This window comes from Vitis vinifera, chromosome 1 (assembly GCF_030704535.1).
Source record: "Vitis vinifera cultivar Pinot Noir 40024 chromosome 1, ASM3070453v1".
NCBI lineage: Eukaryota > Viridiplantae > Streptophyta > Magnoliopsida > Vitales > Vitaceae > Vitis > Vitis vinifera.
This window is the reverse complement of record NC_081805.1, coordinates 26,980,183-26,999,701: the sequence shown is the minus strand read 5'-3', so window position 1 is coordinate 26,999,701 and position 19,519 is coordinate 26,980,183. Positions and strand designations below refer to the sequence as shown.

The following is a 19,519-nucleotide window of genomic DNA, read 5'->3' as shown; positions in this document are numbered from 1 at the left end:
ACTTATAAGAAATATTTTTAAAAACAACATCTAATGTGTTTTTTTACACATTCCTATTTGTATTATAATTTTTACTTTTATTTAGAAAAATTTATTTCATAATTTTTTCTAATTTTAAATTGATACATCGTGTTTGAGGAAGATAAAACGCTTAATTTTTCATTTGGATTGTCTAAAATAGTAAGAAAATGATGGAGAATGTCTAATTGTTTTTTTTTTATATATATAATAACATAATTTTTGTATATATTTTTCTTTACATAATGTTTTTCTTTTATATATATATATATATATTCAATATATCAAGTGGACAATGTTAATATATATCATGTGTTGAATTAGGGATCGTAGATGAGTTTTTTTTAGGGACCCATCCCACCTGGCCCTTAGCGAGACATGTTTGAAATTTAAATAAACAAATTTAAGATTTTTTTTTAAAAAACCTACAATGATTAAGGTATTTTCTTATCATACCTTGATTATATATAAAATTTAATTTCAAAAATTAAATTAAATTAAATTAAATTTTCCTATTTTAATATATATAATAATAAAAAATATTCTTAAAATACATTATAAAAAAATTATAATATTTTAATTATTTACAAAAATATATTTATTTTATTGTAAATTAAAAAAAAAAAAGTTCAACAGGGCTAAACAAGCCTGTTTAATTTTTTTAAAAGGAAAAAATAGAAAATATTTTGAATAAATGGGACGTGATTGAGATAGGACTAACCACATGGTGAGTGATGAAAAAATGACAAAATGACTAAATATACTAGATTAATGAGTTAATATAAAATAATTTATGATGTTAATACAAAATAATACACTAGATTAATAATACATAGTTTATTAAATTATTTTTATAACAATTCTAGCATTCAATTGGACTTATAATTTGCAAGTCCAAGTAATAAAATTATCTTTATTTTTTTACTTTTCTTTTAAAAACTAGTCTCATTAACAAAATAAAAATAAAAAATTGTTAAATAACAACTTTCATTGTTCAAAAGGAAAAACAATTTTTTGTAGGAAATAAGATATGCACTATTGGTTTATTGTCTTTGCCATCATAATAAAGTGTGATTCATGAGCAATATAGAAAACGACATTAAAAGGGTAAAAATATCTTATAATAAATTTGGCTATTCATAGAAATTCATGAAACGAGTGATCCTTCCAATTATTATTAGCCCTTGATAGTTTTTTCTTTTGTTTGTGTCACCCCTATATATGGAATCAAATATTATATATAATATGTATTTTGTTTATTATTAGATTATGGATTATTATAAATAAATATAGTTTTATATTAGAATAATCTGTTTATTAATTATAAGTATATTAAAATATTTTAAAATAAACAATATAGTAAACAAATATAATATTTAATAATATATATCACAAAAATAGTAATATTATATTTACAATAATATATCTTACAACATGATGTATATTATATAAAATTTTAATTATATTCATATTTACTATTTTTTACATTAGAAAAAATAAATAAAAATGAATAAAATTTTACAAATTTCATTTTCTATAAATAGTTTTTAGCTTTCTAATCAAATGTCATTTTGTAAGAAAAGAATAAATAGGAAATAAAAACCATTTTCAACATATATATATATATATATATATAGAAAAAAAAAATCCTCAAAAAGGTTTTCTAAACAAATGCAACGTTTTGTATGAGAACAGATGGTGAGAATCTCGAGACAGTCTCCTCCTTTTGGACTATCAATTAATTGCTAGAGATGGACAATGGGATTTATTATATGGGCCAGCCCAACCTAGCTATTGGCTGGGCCAGCTCATGTATGGTGCTGAAATATTCTGACTCATATCCAGCAAAGGCTGAATTATTGGAACTAGGCTTTGGGCCCAACCTTGTCCTTCTTGTACCCTTGTTTTTTTCTTCTCAAAAATAAAAAATAAATAAATTTGGTCTTTGCCTTAAATGACACGTTTTAAATGCAGGTATGAAAACAATTAATGATCATAAGATTGTACAACTTGCATTCCCACTTAGGTACACTGAATGACTTCTCATATAGCCTTTTATTTCCCTAGATAATTCAAACACTTTAACTAGTCTTACAGTCCTGATGGTGGGAAGTCCAACTCCATCACCAAAATGTGTTCGATCCATTCTAAATGCCTTATGCCCGCCTCTCGAATTAGACAGACATGTTAGTATTGGAGTCGTGTAAAAGGTAACACCGACAAGAGTGTAAGAGGTCATTTAATCATACATATTCTAGAAAAAGTATGGGCTCTTTCTTCCAACAGGAGCAAAACAATGACCTTCTTCGGTCCATGTAATGTCACCTGCACCAAGTGGTAGAGGAGGATAAACCCTCTTGATATCTGCCACAAGCGAGCATTCATATATCATGGACATCCAAATAATACGGAAAATCTACAGATGAGATTCTATTGTAGGGAATTAAACCGAATTCCCAACCCGTGAGAAACAAAAAAATTAGAGAAAAAACACACGCCAAAGAAAAACAATCACACGCACAAGACAGCATTTACGTGGTTCGACAATTTGCCTACGTCCACGGAGTTGCAGGGATATCACTATTATCAGGGAAGAATATAGAGTACAACCTGGCGGCTACAATATTCTCTATATATATATAGCACGGCAACCCTACCATACTAAAAAACCCTAATTACAAAAGGTGGTTCCACAATGGGTTAAACGGGCCCAACAAGCCTCAATAAATCTCCCATTAAAAAGCCATGCAATATTATTCGGGTCGGGTCGTCAAATCGGATCAAACAAAACTAGGTTCCACAAAGCCCAACAAATCTCCCACTTGGAGACTAGTCCAATCACCAACATCAAACCGCTATCCTCCAAGAAACAATCCCTCATCCCTACAACTCATCCTCCTGTCCTCAAGCTAGAAGACCAATTGAAGCTGTACACAGCTTCAACTTCTCAATAGTGACACCCTTAGTCAACATGTCTGCCGGGTTCTTAGATCCACAGATCTTCTCAAGTATTACCAGTTTATCTTCAACAAGATAACGGATAAAGTGGTATTTTGTTTGTATATGTTTCGACTTTGAATGAAAAGCCGAATTTTTGGCAAGAAAAATTGCACTCTGACTATCACTGTGTAGAATGCCCATCTCCTGCTTCTTACCCAATTCATCTAAGAAACCATGTAGCCAAATCATCTCCTTTCCAGCTTCAGTTGCTGCAACATACTCAGCTTCTGTAGTAGACAAAGTAACAATCTTCTGTAGATTTGAAGTCCATGTTATAGCTGTACCACCTAGAGTAAAAACAAACCCAGTAGTACTCTTTCTACTATCAATATCACCAGCAAAATCAGCATCTACATAACCCTGCAATTTCAAACTTGCACCTGTGAAGCAAAGACATGTATCTAATGAACCCTTCAGATATCTTAAAATCCACTTGACTGCCTCCCAATGCTGCTTTCTAGGCCTACTCATGAATCTGCTCACAACTCCCACTGCATGTGCAATGTCTGGCCTTGTACACACCATAGTTTCCAATAGCTGAGGCATAGGGCACCTTGCTCATATGGTCCCTTTCTTCTTCTGTCTTCGGTGACTGTTCTTTACTTAGTTTGAAATGACTACCCAAGGGTGTGCTCACTGGTTTAGCTTCATTCATGTTGAACCTGCTGAGAACTTTCTTCACATACTCTGACTGTGAAAGTTTCAATGTACCATTAGCCTTGTCTCTAATGATTCTCATACCAAGGATTTGCTTTGCAGCTCCCAAATCCTTCATTGCAAACTGTTTGGACAATTGCTTTTTTAGATTATTGATCTTCTCAATGTCAGACCCTACAATAAGCATATCATCCACATACAACAGTAATATGATGTAAGAGTTGTCAAAGGACTTAACATAGCAACAATGATCAGCTTCACATCTCTTGAACCCAATTCTATGCATAAAATTGTCAAACTTCTTGTACCACTGTCTAGGAGCTTGTTTAAGGCCATACAAGCTCTTTCTCAGTTTGCAGACTAGATTCTCTTGTCCCTGAACAATGAACCCTTCTGGCTGAATCATGTAAAGGTCTTCCTCCAAGTCACCATGAAGGAATGTTGTCTTCACATCTAACTGCTCAAGATGTAAGTTTTCTGCAGCCACCATTCCAAGTACAAGTCTAATTGTTGACATCTTCACAGCTGGAGAAAATATCTCTGTGTAGTCAATGCCCTCCTTCTGCTGGAACCCTTTAACAACTAATCTGGCCTTGTAACGTTTGCTACCATCATGCTCATTTTTTATTCTGTATACCCACTTGTTGTGCAAAGCCTTCTTTTCTACTGGCAATTCAGTCAGTTCCCATGTCTGATTCCCCAATAGGGAATCCATCTCATCCTTCATGGCTAACTCCCACTTGCTTGAATTCTCATCTTGCAAGGCTTCATCATAACACTCTGGCTCACCACCATCAATCAACAGGAGACAATTTAAAACAGGTGAATAACGCTGTGGAGGTCTAATGTTCCTGGAAGATCTGCGAACTTCAACTACAGGTGTCCTCAAATCTACCTTTGAATTTACATTCTCCTTATCTTCTTCACCCCCTTTTTGGACAGTACTTTCAGTCAATTCATCTAAGTTGACAAACTCAGATTTCTTTTGATCTATCTCTGTAACATCTGACGTTACAGTTAACCTGTCCTTGTACATAACCTGTTCATTAAATATCACATTTCTACTTCTGATGATTTTCCTGTTTTGTTCATCCCAAAACCTATAGCCAAATTTCTCATCACCATAGCCGATGAAAAAACATATTTTTGACTTTGCATCAAGTTTACTACGAGCATCAGAATCAATATGAACATAAGAAACACAACCAAAAACTTTTAAATGTGAAAACTTCACCTCTTTACCGCTCCAAACCTCCTCAGGAAGTCTGAACTCCATGGGAACTGATGGTCCTCGGTTTATCAGGTAAGCTGCAGTGCTAACAGCATCAGCCCAAAAATTTTTTGGTAGTCCAGCATGCAACCTCATACTTCTAGCACGCTCATTGAGAGTTCTGTTCATGCGCTCAGCCACACCATTCTGCTGTGGTGTCCCAGGAATGGTCTTCTCCATCCTAATTCCCTGTGTAGCACAATACTCACTGAATCCTCCATCTATGTACTCTCCTCCATTATCTGACCTCAAACATTTTACTTTCAAACCTGTTTCTGTCTCAACCATGGCCTTCCACTTCTTAAAAGTTACAAATACATCAGATTTATTTTTCAGAAAATAAACCCATACCTTTCTACTTGAGTCATCAATAAAAGTGATGTAGTACCTTGAACCTCCTAGGGATGCAACCGGAGAAGGCCCCCACAAATCAGTGTGTACTAGTTCCAATTTTTCAGCCTTCGGTGTCTTGCCAATTTTCAAGAAGCTCACATTTTTTTGCTTTCCTAAGATGCAACTTTCACACATGTCAAAATCAATGGACTTCAATTCTCGTAGTTTTCCTTTTGACAGCAACATCTTCATCCCTTTCTCACTCATGTGACCAAGTCTGCGGTGCCATAGGCTTGTATCAGTACTTGCATCAGCAACTGCAATTGTGTCTCTTGGACATGAGGTCATATACAGAGTGCCAGTCTTCTTTCCACGAGCCAATACCCTAGCTCCCTTTGTAACCTTCCAAGTACCACCAACAAATAGTATTGCATGTCCTTCATCATCAAGTTGTCCAACAGAAATCAGATTCCTCCTTAGGTCAGGAATATGTCGAACCTTCTCCAGTAACCAAACAGACCCATTGGGCAACGATATCCGGACATCTCCCAGACCCACAACATCCAAGGCTGAACCATCAGCCAAATACACCTTACCAAAATCACCTGCAACATAATTCTGTATGATTTCTCGGTGTGGAGTGGTATGAAACGAAGCTCCTGAATCCAAAACCCAATCTTCAAGTGGACTGTCTACTGCAAGAAGTAATGCATCCTGTACCTTTTCTGTTACAGCATTAGCAGAATCATCTTCATTCTTCTTCTTAGGGCTTTTGCATTGCCTTTTAAAGTGACCTGTTTTCCCACAATTCCAGCATTGTACTTGTTGGCCTGATCTAGATTTGCTTCTGTTCCGATTAGAATTTCTAGAATTTGATCTACCTTGATTTGAATTTCTGTTATTACCTCTGCCTCTTGTCTCAAGGTTTAGGGCAGAACCAGATCCTGAGGTTTCACCTGCATCTCTTCGGCGAATCTCCTCAGCCAGAATTAAATCTCGTATATCATTGTACTTGAGTTTTTCCTTTCCCGTAGAATTGCTTACTGCCATCCTCATTGCCTCCCAACTGTTTGGCAAAGAAGCCAAGACGATCAGAGCACGAATCTCATCATCAAAATCAATTTCTACAGACGACAATTGATTTGTGATTGTATTAAATTCATTCAGATGTTGTGCTACTGATGCATTCTCTGCCATCTTCAAATTGAACAATTTTTTCATCAGATGCACCTTATTGTTTACGGACGACTTTTCATACATACCGGACAAAGCCTTCATTAAATCTGCTGTGGTCTTCTCCTTTACAACATTGTGTGCAACAGACCTAGACAAAGTTAACCTAATAACTCCTAGAACCTGTCTGTCAAGAAGCGCCCATTCCTCAGCCTTCATACTCTCAGGTTTTGTCCCCAAAAGAGGCAGATGCAATTTCCTCCCATAGAGATAATCTTCAATCTGCATTCTCCAATACGCAAAGTCTGTGCCATCAAACTTTTCTATTCCAGACGCCTTTCCTGTTTCCTCTGCCATTGCTCCCACTCAAACCTAACCCTAGGCTCTGATACCAGTTGTAGGGAATTAAACCGAATTCCCAACCCGTGAGAAACAAAAAAATTAGAGAAAAAACACACGTCAAAGAAAAACAATCACACGCACAAGACAGTATTTACGTGGTTCGGCAATTTGCCTACGTCCACGAAGTTGCAGGGATATCACTATTATCAGGGAAGAATATAGAGTACAACCTGGCAGCTACAATATTCTCTATATATATATAGCACGGCAACCCTACCATACTAAAAAACCCTAATTACAAAAGGTGGTTTCACAATGGGTTAAACGGGCCCAACAAGCCTCAATAAATCTCTCATTAAAAATCCATGCAATATTATTCGGGTCGGGTCGTCAAATCGGATCAAACAAAACTAGGCTCCACAAAGCCCAACATCTATATCTAAATGATGCAATAATATGATATAGGGGATAAATATAGGGAAAATATGGACTTGTCCATACATCAAAGATCAAATGGCAAGGTGGTGATGCATGTTAGTGAGAGTTATCTTGCATATGTCCTACCAAGTTTTAAAACATGTGATACTTTGTAATTGGTTATGTTGTGTTATGCATTAGACATATGACATGTAATGATGGGTCTATGTGTACTTTGAACAATAGGACATCTATAAAGAAAATAAAATTAAAAAATAAACTAGAATGTAATAGAATAAATCAACTTGGTAAGCTAATATAATTTAATGCCTTAATTTTATTTATTAAGCATATTAAGTGAAATATAACATCACTAAGCTCACTTAAAGATGAAAGTGGTCTGAGATAAGAACCTCACTAAGCGCACGTACAAAAGTATAGGATAAAAGCCCTAATTATAAACATACTTGTTAAAACAATTGGTATAAAATATAAGTATTAACATGTGATAATTGCTTAACATTAATATTCTCTTACACGATGCAAACACTTATACACATATAACATTGTTTCGATATTTTCTTATATTTCCACATGATGTACCAAATGATGTGTCATATATGATATGAAAGCTTATAAAGTTTTCTTTTTAAAGCCTTAAGAATGATCTAATTTGAACATTGAATGAGAAATATATTAACAATTGAAGAACAAATTAAGATTGTTTTAAGAACTTGTGCACATATTTCAACTCATTTTTATCACCGACACATATTACCTTGACATTAGTTTTCCAGTACTTGAAGAATCACTCATATGAGAGAGAAATCCATATCAAAAGTAGCATAGGTCAAAAGGTTTTTTGATGAATCAAATTTTTATCACTAGGTATGTTCTTGAACTCTCAAGTTGCCGCTCTCTACAACCTATCAAATTTTGCTAGTTAGAATGCTTTGAATTTCTTTGGCTTATCAAATCTCTCTACTTTGAAGTGATCAATACCTCACAATTTGCCACCAAATTCAACATATTATATCTCGTTTTGAATGACCTACATGTTATCATATGGTTGGTCCCATGCGAGCACATAATTAGTCTATGTAGTAGCAAAAATTTGATTCACATTTCAATACCTTTTTATCCACATGATTGATCCATGTATTAACATCATGCCAACAATTTTTGCACTCTTATTTAAACTTGATATTAATTTAAAAAAATAATTTAGTTGAAATTACTATTCTAAATTTATAAGAATCTTCTACTATCATTATATAAAATTCTCAATTTTTAATAATATTTTTATTTATCATAATCATCAATTATTTCTTTCAACATTTCTTTTTTATGAGCTCCTTACTCAATATTAATAAATGTAAATATGTTAAATTTAATAGTTTTAAAAAAATTAAGTTAATTTATCAAACAAACTTAATACTTAAGATAAGAACTGAGTCATAATTTTAAAGTTAACAAATTCACCAAAAATCATATTAAGTCATCTTAAATCATTGAGATCCTATTTAGATTAGTGGATAGGCTAATAGTTTTTTTTTAATATTAATAAGAGTTTGAGTAATTTTATTAAAATTATGACTTAAAAAGAACTTTAAGTTACTTCTTATAAAATCTCTATCTTAAGTTATATAAGAAACTATATCATATTTAATGAACTTTACTTATTTAAAAATTACAATTTGGCTTGGTTAAAAAAGTCAAACTAGGGATGTTAATAGGGTAGGTATTTTCAAGCCTTCCCTAACTTATCCCCCTTAGATCCTACTCGTATTTGGGAGAGGTCTGAATAGGTAATTGTCCCGATTGACGTGTTTATATATATAAATATTTTTTTTTCATTTTTCTTTTTCAATTATATTTAAAATAAAAATGTAAGGTTACTTTTTTTATAAAATAATAAAAATTAATAAAATTATTTATAAAATATAAAAATTGTGTTTATTTTAGATTTTAAAATAATGAAATTTAAAAAAATAAAAATTGAACAACATAAGGTAGGACAGATTTGTGAAATTTCATAATCCATCCCACCTTGCTCCAATATGAATTTGAATTTAAAATAAGAATATATTTAAATAATGAAAATATGATTGAGATGATGGTGATATGTCCCAAACTTGCCCCATTATCCTTATCTCATATAAAACTTAAGTATTTAGGAGATGTTTGGTTACATTTTTTATTTTATACTTTTAAAAATAGAAAATCTCATAACATGATAGGACGAAGGTGATTCACCCCAAACTCACCTTTATAGATATCCTCATCTCAAACAAAAGTTATATTTAGGAGATGTTTGGATATATTTCCTAATTTTTATTTTGAAAAATATGGAGTCCTATACAAAATGAAGGAATTCTTATAGTTGGATATTTATTGTACTTTAAAATATTTTGTAAAATTAAAGTCATATCGGCTCCTAAAAAAAATAAGAGAAAGAAAATAAAAAGAAAAAAAATAGAAGAAGGAAACAAATGATGAAAAATAAAAATTAGATTTAATACTATTAGATTATTTTGATGTTGTTATTCAAACTCTTTAACTGATTTTTCTTCTTTTATATAAAAATTAAATATTTTTTAATTAATTTTAATTATATTTGATTTGATTTGATTTTTTTTTTTGTAAATTAAATAAGTGACAATTATTTTTTTTTGGTATTTTTTCGGGAACAAATGTTTCCTCAAAATTTTAAAACTTTTTTAAACAATTAAAACATAAGATAGATTTTTTTAAAATAAAAAGTGCGTTATAAACACTTCAATTCAACTTTATTGTATGTTCCTTTAAAAAAATTGAAATCACGATTTGAAATTATTATTCTATATTTATTATTTTATTTCATTAAATTATAATTTTAAAAAAAAAAAGGAAAATTTGAAGGGCGGTGGGGGACAATGAATTGTCAAGCACTAAGTAATAACTGCTACGTACGTACCAACCTAATGCAGGATGAAATTTAATATACGGTTCCAAACTGTTCAGAAATGTGTCGGCGCAAATGATATTATTTTATTTTTATTTTCTAAAATGGATTCATTTTTCAAATACGAGTCTTCAATTTCAGCTAAGTCTACTTGTAGACTGTTACCTACACATTCTCATTCAATGCTCTCTTTCAATCTTTGAATTGTCGCTTGGATTTTCAATTTATTTAATACGAATATTGAATCACATGCCTTTTATTTTCTCCTGATTTTTGCCTTATTTAAATAAATAAAAAAACATAGGATTTCTCTAGAATTTTTTATCCTATGCTTGGCTTGAGGGGAGAACTCATGGGAGAATAATTTTTCAATTATAATTAAAAAAAATATGTGGAATAATAATTTTTTTTTAAAAACTATATAGCATAGAAATTTTTTTTGTTCGGAGGACTATGAGAAAGGGATTTTAATCACAGGTCAGAAAAAAAAAAAAAAAAAAAAAAATCTTGATAGGAACCGATCTTTGACAAAGTGAAATCGCTATTTTGGGAGTCTCTTTATGTCATTTTCAAAAGTTTTTTTATTTATTCATTAATTAAATAATTTAATGTGGGAGATTACCTGGAAAGTATAAAAGAAGGTGATATATGAATAAAGTAGATAAGGAAAAAATAAAAAGTTTGTTGAATAATTATTTTATTTCTTTTTTTAATTTACCTTTTTAGAAAATAATAAATTCCAATAAGAAATTTAAAATCAATTTTGTAAATGAGAAATTTAAATGTACATTTTATTTCCATGTGATTTTGTGTTGTTTGAAAAAAAATAAGAAATTTATCTCATTGAGATTTCTTATTCCTCCCAAACAAATCAAAAGTTATATTGTGTTAATTATAAACTTAAAATAAGATTTTGGGTGAAAATTTCTTCTAATAATTTTTATATTGTGTGGAAAAGACAATTGTTAGTTCGTTGAGTTTATGTTCAGCACGACTTGAAAAGAAGAAGATTTTCTTTTAATGACAACTTGAATTTTATTACAACTTAGTAGAATCCTTATTATTTTTATAATTATTAAGAATATTTAAATTTAAACATGCATTTTATTTTCAAATGATTTTTGTCTCATTTGATAAATAAGACTTAATTCATTGAGATCTTTCATTAAAGGTAATAATTAGATTGACTCAAAATTTTAATCTAAATCATTCACATGTATGATGAAATATGGGCAATTGAATAAGAATATAAATCAATAAGATCAAAATACAAAGTAACGGATCCTGATATGATAGATTGAAACATGAAATATAATGATAAAATCAGGAAAACATATGACACTTCGTGATTAGCGGTCCTTTTTAGCATAATATAGTGGTGAAACTTAAATATATATTATTTTTTCTGATTGCAACTCGAGGTAGAAGAAAATATAGTAAGAAATTTTTTTGGATCACCACAAGAGTTAAAAAGAAACTTGGGAATATTGATTTGGAGAGATCTTCTCTTCATGGTTATCGATCATTGACAACTTCTACTCTTTTAATATAACTTAGAAAATAGTTTTCTTTTATTTTAATTATACATTGGAAAAAGGTACTTTCCGATCATGTGAAGAGCATTTTTTGACTGATAAAGAAAATGTTGAATTCAATACTAGAAAATACGAGAAAAAAATTACAAAAAAAAAAATGGAAAAGAAATTTCATTGCACTATTCACCCTTTTTTGGAAAAAAAAAATCACAAACAACTAAGAGAATTTAAAAATATAATGTCAAAATACAACTTTCATCTATTTTCTAATCATCAAAACAAAAAGAAATGAAATATAATTCAAAAAATATTTAGCAAATATAAATTACCCTTGAGTTTGATAAAAAAATTTGAGAAAATGAAAAAGATTGCAGACAAAAATGTTTATTGTTCTTATTCAATTATTGAGATGAGAAATAATTAATGCTCTAGAACTTTTTAAATTTCATAAATAAGAAATTTGAAATATGCATTTTTTTTTTTTTTAAGAAATCCTTAATCAATTTTTTTTTAAATACTTGGTTAAAAATGATGAAATAATATTTATATTTGTAAATTTAATCATTCTTATATTTTTATTTGAAAAGTAACTTATTTATGACATTAATGTCTTTTATCATTTTAAGTATTTACATATAAATTTTAAAATAAAATGTTATTTTTATCAGAAAAAAATAAAAATATTTTTATCAAAATAATACCAAAAAATAATCAAAGATTAAATTTCTAAAATTATATTTTTAAACGAAGCTTTTAATCAAATAACCCATTGAAAATTGGGTAGGGTGGTTTGAAAGCATGACTTGGCACTCCAAGGCCATGAAAGGCCATGAAATCAAAATGCAAAGTAGGATTGCAACACCTTTAGTGGGATATTACCTATTGAAAAAAATACCAACATGGTCTAATTCTCCACGCAATGAGTTTCCTTCCCATACTTGAATATTCATATTTCAAGGCAATGATTTGACATTGAATCAAAATGAAATCCGTCTATATCATGAATAAAGGTATAATAACTTTAGGAAAAGGATTTCTTTTGACTTTAATTATTAGATATTTTAAGATATAACTTTCATGGTATTAGTATGAGCTAGCTCATAAAGTTAATTTGATTCTACGTGATAAACGCATGAAACATACAAAGAAATATTAAAGTTATGTTTGATTCTTAATATATACTAATAAAATAAAAAAGCATTAAGAAGAATTATTTTTTCATATTTAGTTGTTATGAGAAAAATAACCAAAAAATAAAATAAATATAATTAAGATTAATTAAAATTTTATATATTTTCAAATTATTGACCCATTTGGCCATATTTTTTGAACTTTTTTAAAACTGTTTTTAAGTTAAAAAACAAAAAACAAAAAATGATTTTTTAATGTTTTATTAAAATAAGGGTGTTTGGTTTTTTAAATAAAAAACACAAAAACTTATTTGAATAAATTGTTTTAAATTTTTTTTTTTTGGTTTTGTAAAAGTATTGCAAATTCAATTTATATAATATAAAAAAAATTTAATTCATGAAAAGAATTTTGTAATTACAAATAAATTAAAAAATAAATATTTTTTTAGTAAAAAGTGAAAAATAATATTATAATAAAATCATAAATTATATTTTTTTTTATAAAAAATATACTTTTTTTAGTATATCTTAGAAACATAAGGACTAACATCTTTGTAAAGTTTATTTTGGTTAAAAATGAATAATAATAAATTAAAAATAATAATTTTAAACATGTAAACGAGTCTTAGTTTTTTATTTCATGTACACATTTAGTATTGAATTATGAACATAATATTTTAAAATATTTTTATTTAATTTGAAATTAACTAGATTGGTCTTTTGAATTCAAAATTATTCTTAAAAATTTAACAATTCATTAAAGAATTTAAATTATTAATTATGTCTTAATTTATAATTTATTTACGTAAATTTAAAAATATATTTATGTTTATTGGAGAAATAGTAAAATTATAACTCATAATATATCAATTTTGATCTATTAATTTTTTTTATTGATTAGATATATTTTTTTAGTTCCAAATTATTTTTAAAAATTGTTAAACCCATTTATAAATTCAATACAAAATATCATTTGATTTGAAGTTGATTTTTATAGTGAGAAAAATTATAAAAATATAATTATATGTAGAAAAAAATAATAGATCCATTATGAACCAATTTTTATCCATGAATTTATGGTATTAATGGATTTATTATTTTTGTTTCAAATTAATTTTAAAAATTACTAAATTTATTAATGAATCTAATATATTAAGTCTTATTTAATTTGAAGCTTATGTGCTTGGTTAAAAAATTAGAAAATAATGATTCCATGTAGAAGAGAAACAATAGAGTTATTTCCTATCAATTTTTGTCTATAAATTTTTTGTATTGATTTAATTATTATTTGAGTTTTAATTTATTTTTAAAAATCAATAGATTTATTAATGAATCCAACATATTAAATCTTACTTAATTTGAAATATATATATAAGAAACTATTCCAAACATTTAAAATAAACTTAATCAGTCTTTGAATTTTAAATTATTTTAAGAAGTAATAAATTTATGTAGTAAGCCCTGTTTGATTTGAAATTTATTTGTTTAATGAAAACTTATAAAGGAGTTAAAATAATTTTTTTTAAAAAGTGTAATTTAAAGAAATATCATATTTTAAGATTTTCGAAATCGGTATTAGATTATGAAGAGAAAAATGAAATGATATCATGTTCAATTTTATTTATTTTTAATGGTTTTTTTTTTTTTACTTTTCTATGTTTTCCTTTTATTTTTTAAAAATGAGTGGAAATAACTCAACTTATTATCTAAAAATTGTTATTTATTTCACTTTGATTTTAAATTTTGTTTTAAGATAACAACAACCAAACAATGTTATGAATTTTTAAAAACAGTTTTTTATTTTTAAAAAACAAAAACTATTTTTAAATGATGTGGTCAAACAAACTTTTAATCTTTATATGAAATAGTGAAAATAAGTTAAATGAGTTTGAAGTAACATATAAAAAAATTCATTAACTTTAAATTTATTTTTATTTTCCTTCACTTTTGATTTCCTTTTTATTTTCCCCCCTCATATTTTCCTCAAATTTTATAGAACCAAACAAAAAATAAAATAAAATAAAATAAATCCTTGAGGTTTAAAAACAATCTCGTAAATATAAAAGATAAATGTTGTATGTTAATTTTTTAGAAACAAATAGTACTTGTTTGCTTTTTATATTTGAGTTACAAAGCAAGTAGCTTCTTGAATTTAGATTTTTTTAGCATTATTAGTTTTTTAATTTTTCGTTTAAAGACATTTTTCTCTTAATAAAAGAACTTAACTTTTTTTTTTTTTTTTTAATCTTAATTGAAAAGTCATTTTTTCTACTTCTTTTCTTATTCTAAGCCTCTATAACACCTAAACACAAACTAGACCTCTTTTTATTTTCAATACAGATAATTTTTTTGAAGTAAAATTTAAAAGCAAGAGGTATAGATCTTGTTCCCTTGTTATACTTACTCAATATGCTAAAAAAATACTATACATTGTTTGTTTTTATTGAGTGTTTTTATCTATCATATACATAACAATTCAAATACAATATAACTATATGAGAAATAATTAAGATAAGAAATACACATATCATTAACATTTTTCAAATCAAGCATAACTTATAATTTTTTTTCTTTGATTTTTTTCGCTTAGATATGAAATCCAAAAAAAAATAATCCTAATTATTGAATTTTAATCACAAGGATTAAGGTGCTAGCAGATCCATGTTCACTTAAGACTTTTATACGGTCTAAGGTACAAAATTATTTTAAAATTTTAAACAATATTTCTTTATCATATTGTTTTAAATACTTCCACTCAAATATTACCGTAAATTAATTTTATTAAATATATTTAATAACTTAAATTAAGTTATCAAAATCCCATATTAGAAAAGTTTATCACTTTAAAAAACTTAATATAAAAAGCCAAAATAATATTATTTATCTTCAAAACTATTTTATATTTAATAAAACTTTTACTATATTAAGATTATTTTTTAATAATCAAATTTTGACTAAATTGGATTAAGAAATATTTTTGAAGGCCAATGATTACATAATAGAACAATCTTATTTTGTGACGTGTTTCATTATAGTTAAAAAAATAATATTTTTAAAATTATAATTGACTAAATTGGATTAAGAAATATTTTTGAAGGCCAATGATTACATAATAGAACAATCTTATTTTGTGACGTGTTTCATTATAGTTAAAAAATAATATTTTTAAAATTATAATTTTTACTTCAACTGCAATTACAAAAAACAAAAATGGATCGAAGCTGGCCTAAGTAATATTAAATTAATCCCTAAATTATCAATGATACGAACAGTCCTAGTTTATAAACGTGCTCAACTGAAATTGAAAAAAAAAAACACAAAAAAACCAAAAAAAAAAAGAAAAAAAAGTGGAGTTATCCTATTGATGTATTACTTCAAATATTATTGCAACATGTGGTCAGCCTACATTGGTGACCAAAACGCTTCTTTGTTATGTGGGCTGTACAACATTTATTTCTAGTGTATATATAAGCCCCCATTTTTCCCATACTTCCATAGATGAGTCCACACCTCAAACAAAGAGATCATATAGACTCCCGATCCTCAGTCAAATTCAACAACTATCAACCATCTATATTCATATATTTCTTTATATATTTATATTATCCACCATCAAGAACCAGACACCATCTCTTCCATCATCTCATTTCTCTCAGACTCCACTTTTAATTTAATTCCAATCCATCACATGGCAGCCTTTTCTCAGCAGTCTCACCACCTCCACCCCCACAAAAATTTAAGGCTGGACTCGACCATTGTGCCAAGCATGTCTGCAGTATTTGATGATGAGAAGAAACCCACCACCTCCATCTCCTGTTTTTCTGATGATCCTGTGAAGAAGATCACGCATTGTTCATCCATGGGGGCTGAGCTTGGGGCTCCAGGGATGGTGAGGAAGAGAAAGAAGGCTGATTTTGAGGTGAGTTGGGGGAGATTTTAGGTGGGTTTTTTTGCCATTTGTGGCCTGGTTTGATCAGCCTTTTCTTGATGTTTTTGGGTTTTTTTTTCTTCATAGGAAGAGAGGGACGTGGAGGAGAAGAAGGGTAAAGCTGAGAAGAAGAGGAAGAAGAAAGTGGTGAAAGAGGTCCCAAGTGGGTTTGTTCATGTGAGAGCAAGGAGGGGTGAAGCAACAGACAGTCACAGCCTTGCTGAAAGGGTATTTTAGTTGTTATACTACAAATTAATTAACTTTGGAAAATGACCATTCAAATAAATTCAGCTTTTCATTTACTTTTGCTGGGTGGGTTTCACTTTCCAGGCAAGAAGAGAGAAAATCAGTGAGAGAATGAAGTTTTTGCAATCACTTGTTCCTGGTTGTGACAAGGTAAGAATCTCTCTCTCTTTTCCTTTTCCTTTTTTTCAGTGGAAAAAAAAAATTCCCTGTTGTGAGAAGCTCAAATTAAATTCATGTGTGCATCATTACATACATTGTTGCCCAATTTGTTGAGTTAAATTGATAATGGTATTCTTTCTTCTTCTTTTTTTTTTTTTTTTTTTTTTGGGAAAAATGAGTTTTATTACACCCTTATGAAAAAAAATTCCAAAGAAAATAGTTTTGCAAAATCTAAATTTAATATATTCAATTTAAAATTTTATAAACTTTTACTATAAAGACAATACTTAATGATATAGGTCTTATTTTTATCTTTAGATTGATTGAATGATATAGATCTAACCTTTGATTTGATTTGAGAGTGAATTGAATTTGAATAATTTTTAGGATTCTTTTTATCAAAAAATATGCACCCAAGCACATTTTTTCTTTTCCTTTTTTTGCTTTCATGGGTCTTTTTTTTCCCTTTCTATCTTACATGGGTCGTTTTTTTTTTTGTTTTTTGTTTTTATTTTTTTATTTTTTTATTTTTTTATTTTTTTATTTTTTTATTTTTTTATTTTTTATATATATGTTTGGAGGATGAATATCTAACAGTTACATTTTGTTCAATTTTAGATCATTGGCAAGACTCTCGTACTGGATGAGATAATCAACTATGTCAAGTCCCTGCAGAATCAAGTAGAGGTAAAATCTCCTCTCCACACCCCCCACCACATTTCTATACATTTATCAAACCCTAAAGGTATTTTTTTTGAAATTTTGGGCAGTTCCTTGTGGGCAAGCTTGCTTCTATAAGCCCTATGCTGATAGGACATGAAGCAAATTTGGATTCAAGCACACTCCAATCAGAGGTACTTCCATTCATTCTTGCCTTACATTTGGCTAGTTTTTCACTTACATTATTTGTTTTTTCTTCTTCTTATTCTTCTCCATTTCTCCTCAGAATCTTTGCAGCTTTGGACCCCCACTGCCATCTCTGTTGGCATGCAACTCTACCCAGCTTAATTCTTATGCAGAAACATCACTCACTTCTTCATTTTCACTGCAACAGGACCACCTCTCCAGTGTTGTTTCTCAGGTATTTATGATCATATTTTTTGCTGAAACTTCAAAATTTGGGAAACCAAAATTATGAAATTTAAGTTTTTGATGATTAACCCATTTGATAAAATCTTATTTTTAGAATGATGGGATCATCTTATGGGACATGGATGATCAAGAACAGAGCCTTCTTGATCAGTATGGTTTCAGCAACAGATACTCTTTTTAGTACCCCAACAGGTAAGCTCCAATATCTCATCTTCATTTACAAAAATTTTAATTTTATTTTTTAAATTCCCATAGGATCACTTGAACTATAAATCCAAATTAATTTTGTGAAATGTTTTTTTTTGAATAAGCCAATGGGTTTAAATCTATTTTCCACTTTTCTTTGTTTTTATTTATCTTTTCTTTGTTGTTGTTGTTGGTTATTTATTTATTTATTTATTTATGTCTAAAGTCTTAATAAATTTAAGATATTTTAGAGTGATTTGTTCTATAAATTAAATTCTATTTTTAGATATATTGTTTAGACACAAAAAGTCAATGATACTTTTGTGTTGATCTTAATTTTAGAAAAATTCAGACTTATTTAGATTTCAGACCTTAATCTTTCAAATCAGTTTATACTAATTCTCCCATAATTTCTTGAATTTTCTTTTGCAGATTTCCTAGGAAACTTTAACTGCTGCAACAATAGAAAAAAGAAAAAAGAAAAAGGGGATATTATAAATCCCAATTGGTTTAGGGGGAAGTTGGCATTTTCGGTTCAAGCTTCTGCCATTGGAGGATGCCTGCAAGCAAAATGAGAGGGAAGAGAAAAAGAAAATAGATAATAATCATAATAATGAAAAAAAAAACCCACCCTTGAGGACACAGACGCAAGTGGCTAATCAAATTATTGTCATTCTCTGTTGTTTTTGTTGTACATCTTGAGCTACCAGTGTTTGTTTCGAGTACAAATTTCAAACCTCTGTTATGTTTGTATTTTATTTTATTCTTATTTTACTCCCCAGAAAATTGTGTAATATTTGGTTAAAGAGGATGACATCATTATTAAATGACCCTTTTAAATTGTTGAGGAAATATGAAGAATATTGTTTCTTTCTTGTAGCATTTATGCCAAAATGGAATATTCTTCTCCATTGATTTGATGAATAATAATTTTAAATATCATTTTTATTTTTTTTCATTATGATATTTTATTCATTCTCATATCCTACCGATCAAACATCATCAAATGAATAAAAGTGAAAAAAATATTTCGTAATCGAAAAATGATTCATTACAAATTATCTCATGATAAAAATATTTTTTCCTTTT

General features: G+C 28.5%; 1 protein-coding gene across 1 annotated transcript; it reads left to right on the top strand.

The window, feature by feature from the left end:
* The first annotated feature begins 16,186 nt into the window (after positions 1 to 16,186).
* LOC100266054 (basic helix-loop-helix protein 80) lies at positions 16,187 to 19,309 on the top strand. The gene is made up of 8 exons (XM_002267429.5): positions 16,187 to 16,738; positions 16,835 to 16,975; positions 17,078 to 17,143; positions 17,771 to 17,839; positions 17,923 to 18,006; positions 18,099 to 18,233; positions 18,339 to 18,436; positions 18,863 to 19,309. Exons 1-7 carry the CDS (start codon positions 16,508 to 16,510, stop codon positions 18,423 to 18,425), a joined length of 813 nt encoding a protein of 270 aa, XP_002267465.1. The 5' UTR covers positions 16,187 to 16,507; the 3' UTR covers positions 18,426 to 18,436; positions 18,863 to 19,309.
* Positions 19,310 to 19,519: the final 210 nt, after the last annotated feature.

Excerpts from the sequence above, each read along its gene's own strand:
- LOC100266054 (XM_002267429.5), top strand. The coding sequence starts at position 16,508 with ATGGCAGCCTTTTCTCAGCAGTCTCACCACCTCCACCCCCACAAAAAT. Across the intron at positions 17,144-17,770 it reads TTGTTCCTGGTTGTGACAAG|ATCATTGGCAAGACTCTCGT; the intron begins GTAAGAATCTCT and ends GTTCAATTTTAG. Across the intron at positions 18,234-18,338 it reads TCTCCAGTGTTGTTTCTCAG|AATGATGGGATCATCTTATG; the intron begins GTATTTATGATC and ends TCTTATTTTTAG.